Raw genomic sequence first — 5,637 nt, 5'->3', positions numbered from 1 at the left:
ACCGGTGTAATAAACTGCACTCTACTATCTGTGTTGTCCTTCCGAATGAGTTTGTTTCCCGGAACACGTGGCTACAACATTTGGTGCATTGACCAGGAAACTCCTCACTTTGAGGTGACAAGTCCCATTTGGGACTATGAGGCCTTGCGGCTTGAGTCTTCTAGACGGGGGAAGGCACCTCACACTTCTGGAAGTATTGTGCTTCTCAACTCCCAGACCTTTCACGTTAGCAGGTAGTGGACAGCAGCAGGGGAACTGAGCGCTCAGGTGAGGAGGAACCCACCCGGCAGGGTGGAAGAGGGGGCCTGATCACCCCCCTGGGAGGGACTAGAAAGGGCATGGACCCCCAGGAGCCTGGAATAGGCAGGTGGCGTGATTGATCGGTACACAGGTCAACGAGTGTGTTAGGGCTTAGGAAGGAAATTTGTGAGGGTCATTTAGGAGGTGTGTCCACGCCCTCCTGGGAAAAATTATTACCAAGCAATCGCCAGGGGATTTTAGAATAGGCAGGTGGTGGCGATTGCTTGGTACACAGGTCGACGAGTGTGTTAGGGCTTAGGAAGGAAATTTGTGAGGGTCATTTAGGAGGTGTGTCCACGCCGTCTTGGGGAAAATTATTACCAAGCAATCAGCAGGGGATTCTTAGGAAACTTGGTCTTCGCGTGCTCGTATTCTACTCTCCCCTAGGAGGTGTCTCATCTGCTGTGAAATTCTTGACCCCCTTGCAATTGTCAGGCTAGAAGGAGGGGAATACATAAGTAAGTATGAATTGGCTTTTCCGGAGATGGTCTGGGACGTGGGATATTTAACCCATCAGTGTTTTCATCCGCACCTGATCAAGCCCACTAAGGCAGAACGGACTTCAAGGGAGAAAATGTCTTGGACCACCTGGTGTTCTGGTTAGGCTGTACTGACCCACAGGTGAAGACACACTGATTCCCCTTCTCCCTCTGGGATCTGACAAGGATTTGGACAAGAATGACCTGCCCCTCCCCCATACTAGATGATGATGCACCCGCCGCCCAGTGCTCCACCAGGACCGGAGGCTGCCTTAATGCCCGATCCAGGGCCAGGTGAAGTTCCTGCAGCAGCCGATGATGCTCCTCTGCCAGCTCTCCGGGAGGTCGTAGAGCCGTCACCTCAGCAGGCTCCGATCCCAGTGGCAGAAGCCTCTGGCCAACACTTCCAGGATCTGGCTCCAGCTGAACTGCCCAAGCTATACCTGCCTCTCCCGGTGAGTACTGACAGGAAGGGGAAAGGAGACACCAGAATCAAACAGAGGCTGCGCTCCACTAAGGAGCCAGAGAAAGGGGCCCCACTACAAATGCCCCTCAGAGTCACAGCAGCCTCAGGTTCAGGGGGCAGATGGCCACTGCCATCAGAGCCCTCCCCCCCACTGTAGCCTATTATTACCAGATTAGGCTAATGGAGACTATTTTTCAAACCCACTGCCCTACATAGGATGACATAATCCAACTTCTAGTCTCCCTCTTCAGCACTGAGGCCAGAAAATGGTTAAGAGAAATGGCACCTGAGGGTACTGCAAACCTAAGCGGTGGGCAGAACCAGCCACCCCCGATGAGAGACCCAGTTGGGACTGTAACTGGGAGGAAGGGAGGGGCCGCCTGGAGAGATATCGGGCAGCTGTTTACAAGGTCTCAAGTGCGGGGGCTGGAAAACCTATAAGTAGGGCAAAACCCTCCAAAGTGATTCAAAGGGAAAGCGAATCACTCTCTGAGTTCTACAAGACTGTGCGAAGCCTGTATACTTATTACGCCAATAGATCCAGAGGCTGCTGGGTCTCAGATGGTGATAAATGCAGCCTTTGTGTTTCAAAATGTCAGATGGGGGGACACCAACTGACTCATGAATTCTTATACATCCCTGAATGCCCAGTACCTTTGTTGGGAAGACACTTGCTGTCTAAATTGGGGGCACAAGTGACCTTTCCCCCCTACGAAAGACCACTTTTTGAGTGGGCTCAACCACTTATTTACTCTTCCTCTCAGTAAACCCTGAAGATGAGGAGGTTGCACAATCTCCCGGAAGGGAAACCGGACAGGCTAAACAGTAGAGAGAGAAAAACAGAGAGAGAGAGAGAGAGTTAATTCAAAAATTCCCTGAGGTCTGGGCGGAAGACAACCCTCCCAGGCTTGCAAAACAAGTCCCAGTGGTAATAGAACTCAAACCCGGTACAATTATGTCAGCACCCGCCTTGGACCTGCCAGGCCTTGCTAAGCCATTTACTCTTTATGTGACTGAAAAGGATAAGGTGGCTATGGGAGTGTTGTTCCAGACTGTGGGGACATGGGACAGACCTGTGGCTTATCTCCCGAAATGGCTGGACAGTGTTGCCACTGGGTGGCCGGGATGCTTATGGGCAGTTGCTGTGATTACCTTACTGGTCTGGGAGGCAAGCAAGCTGACTTTGGGCCAAGATTTGATCATAAAGTCCCGCATGAGGTCAACACTCTCCTGCTAGGGGACCCTCCATAAATGGCTGTCGACATCCCAGATTACTCAATACCAAGGACTGTTATGTGAGAACCCCCATGTTACTATTGAGCCTTGTCAGGCCCTGAATCCAGCCACTCTCCTTCCTGAGGGAGAAGGTGGGCCCTCACATGATTGCAAGGAAATCCTAGAAGTTTATGCCAGCAGACCTGGCTTGAGAGACCAGCCAGTCCCAGACCCAGATTGGGTCCCACACACCAATGGCACCAGACTGGTGAAAGGACAACGACTGTCAGGATATGCAGTAGTCATGGAAGAAGCCATAGTTGAAGCTAGCTCTCTGTCATCACACAGGTCTGCTCAACAGGTCAAACTATATGCTCTAATCCGGGCCCTTCAGCTATCAAAAGGTAAGAAGACAAACATTTACACAGACTCCAGGTATGCTTTTGCTACTGGATATGTACATGGGGCTTATAAAGAGAGAGGTCTTCTGACAGCCAACAGAAAGGACATTAAAAATAAAGAAATTCTGACCCTATTAGACGCTGTCTGGGAACCAGAGAGGGTTGCAATCATACACTGCCGAGGACACCAAAAAAAAGATACCCCCCAGGCTTGGGGAAACAGACTGGCAGATAAGACTGCTAAACAAGCAGCTGAGTGCTTGGGGGTGACAAGTGAAGCCCCTATTAAAGCTCTCGCTTTGGCAATGCCTGAGCTAACGCTGGAGTCTCCAAAATACATTGAAGCCCAAAACCAACTAGCCAAAGTGGAAGGGGGCATCAAGACTAAAAAAGGATGGTGGGAATTGCCAAGTGGCAAATTATTGGCACTGGAGGAGTTGGCACCCACTCTGGTAAGCCAAACACACCAAATGACCCACCTAGGCCATGATAAACTGGAAGAGCTAATTCGAAAATATTTCTTGGTTCCCCGCCTCTCTTCCCTATGCAGGACAGAATCTCAGAACTGCACTGCCTGCTCACAGGTTAATGCTGCCTCTCAGCACAGACAAAAACCTCTGGGGATTCAGCTGAAAGGCACGATGCCCTTCGAACACCCGGAAGTGGACTTCACTGAAATGAAACCTCACCGACACTACCGTTTAAACCTCAAATGGAAACTGCATGTTGTATATAGGCCCCAGAGTTCTGGGATGGTGGAACAAACCAACCAGACACTTAAAGAGACTCTCTCCAAGTGGCTCAGAGATACTGACTGCTCCTGGGTGGACTTGCTTCCGACAGCTCTGCTCAGACTCAGGATGACCCCATGGTCCCAAGGCTATTCTCCATACGAAATTGTGCATGGGAGGCCCCCTCCCATAATAAAACAGGTGTCAACAAATTTGCCTCAGGAAAGGGGAGATAGGATTTCACAGCAGATGGAACTGGGTAAGGTAATAAACCAAGTAACTAAGTTTGTACAAGAAAGGGTGCCATTCTCCCTTGGGGATCAGATTAATGAGTTTACGCCTGGTGACCAAGTATGGGTCAAAGATTGGAAACATGATTCACTAGCCCCTCGGTGGAAGGGTCCTTATACTGTTATTCTAACTACCCCTACTGCAGTTAAAGTTGCAGGTATTGCCCCTTAGATCCATCATACGAGGGTGAAGAGAGCATACCACGCAGACCCAGAAAACGCTGAGTGGACTGCACAGAGGGACCCCACTGACCCCCAAGAGACTAAGATCATCCTTAAGAAGAAGAAGGAAAAGAAGATCCTGGACGAGCCCCTTCAGGATGAAGCTGCACAATGAACTCCTGCTGCTTAACCTCATCGACATGCACATTCATATGCCAACTTCCACAACACCTCCAACTGCTGGGTACGTGGGGCTGTGCCTCTGTCTGTGATGGGTGGACTTTCCTGGCAAGTGTCACCGCTCTGCCAAGGAGATTTTTAAACCACTCTGCTCTTTTCTGGAACAACAAAAAGAGACTTTCCTTTCTCTTGTCAATCATAATCTCTCCCTGCTCTCTTGGTGTAAGACAGACCTACAGTCAATAGACTCAGGTCTTGGGGTTACATATTATGTAAACACCAGTTTCATAGAAGTAACAAAAGTGGTAATCCATAATAGAATGGCTTTGGACATACTCACAGCTGCTCAAGAAGGGACCTGTGCTATAATTAAGGTTGAATGTTGTGTATATATTCCTGATTTATCTGACAATGTATCAGCTGCTTTAGATGTCATGAAAAACCAGGTAAAAGCAATGTCAAATGAAAACATTCCTTTCTGGACTTGGGTACTAGCTTGGGTGAAGGGTGATTGGTGGAAAACTATATTTACCATTGTTATAGTTGCCTTGATAGTTCTGCTCTGTGGACCCTGCATTTTGCAATGTATTATGAACTTTGTAACCCAAGGTTGGTGTCGTTCTGCCAAATTGGCAGTTGGAGAGCCAAGATGCAATATATCCTTATGAATGATACTCATACTATGAGTCAAGAGCATCAAGAGGGGGAATGAAGGAAGAAACAGAATAGGCTCTCTCTTGAGGGTGGGACTCCATCTTGGGCCGGACTGTGGACTTTGAGCTATATGCCCAGTATCTATGGAAATGACATACCAACTGGGAAACCAAACCCCAGAAGGAAGAGCCCCTGGGCTCTGCATCGCCTAAAAGAATACCCTAATTAGCTGTGTAACCAAATAGAATCATACATTCAATTATGCTTATTGGGATATGACCACAGGCCTATTGATAATTGTCCACTGTTAACTACCCAGGCTTAAGGCATATGATCTTGGGTTATTTTGATTGTATCTTTCTTTTTCCTTCGTTCAGACCAGTTTCAGGGAATCTTATACACTTAGGGTACATAAGGTTTCCACAAAAACTGGTCAGGGTCTTTGGCTAAGAGGAGACTCTGCCTTGGGCCCGCCGGTGCAATAAACTGCACTCCACCATCTGCACTGCCCTTTTGAGTGAGTTTGTTTCCTGGAACGCGGGGCTACAACAACACATCAGTAAGCTAAGTGATGCACCCACAAGTAGATGCTGTCCCAATTCAGTGTAAAGAAACCTCCAGATAGTCTACAGCTTGATAGTTAAAATTGTGCTGAAATAAGTTGTGCTGAAAGGTTTGTGGAAAATGGACCACCGAAAGGATTTTGTACATGATTGGTCAGGATTTACCAAGACTAAAATAATTTTCAACTAGATTACA

General features: G+C 48.4%; 1 protein-coding gene across 2 annotated transcripts; it reads left to right on the top strand.

Annotated features, from left to right (window-relative positions):
- Positions 1-658: 658 nt before the first annotated feature.
- On the top strand, positions 659-5,379 carry LOC122427525. 2 transcript variants are annotated; one of them, XM_043447073.1, is made up of 4 exons: positions 659-758; positions 1,004-1,234; positions 2,809-2,864; positions 3,412-5,379. In XM_043447073.1, exons 2-4 carry the CDS (start codon positions 1,004-1,006, stop codon positions 4,052-4,054), a joined length of 930 nt encoding a protein of 309 aa, XP_043303008.1. In that variant the 5' UTR covers positions 659-758; the 3' UTR covers positions 4,055-5,379. The 2 variants fall into 2 exon arrangements, with proteins under 2 accessions (XP_043303008.1, XP_043303007.1); XM_043447072.1 differs by having other exon boundaries at positions 732-1,234.
- Positions 5,380-5,637: the final 258 nt, after the last annotated feature.

The sequence above is a fragment of the Cervus canadensis genome, chromosome 25 (assembly GCF_019320065.1).
Source record: "Cervus canadensis isolate Bull #8, Minnesota chromosome 25, ASM1932006v1, whole genome shotgun sequence".
In the NCBI taxonomy this organism is placed as follows: Eukaryota; Metazoa; Chordata; class Mammalia; order Artiodactyla; family Cervidae; genus Cervus; species Cervus canadensis.
The sequence above is the reverse complement of the archived record's forward strand: the minus strand, read 5'-3'. Positions and strand labels throughout refer to the sequence as shown.

Bases quoted from the DNA above. Each gene is read 5' to 3' on its own strand.
- LOC122427525 (XM_043447073.1), top strand. From the start codon at position 1,004: ATGATGATGCACCCGCCGCCCAGTGCTCCACCAGGACCGGAGGCTGCC. The intron at 1,235-2,808 runs GTGAGTACTGAC...GTCATCACACAG, and splicing joins AGCTATACCTGCCTCTCCCG to GTCTGCTCAACAGGTCAAAC. The intron at 2,865-3,411 runs GTAAGAAGACAA...TTCCCTATGCAG, and splicing joins GGCCCTTCAGCTATCAAAAG to GACAGAATCTCAGAACTGCA.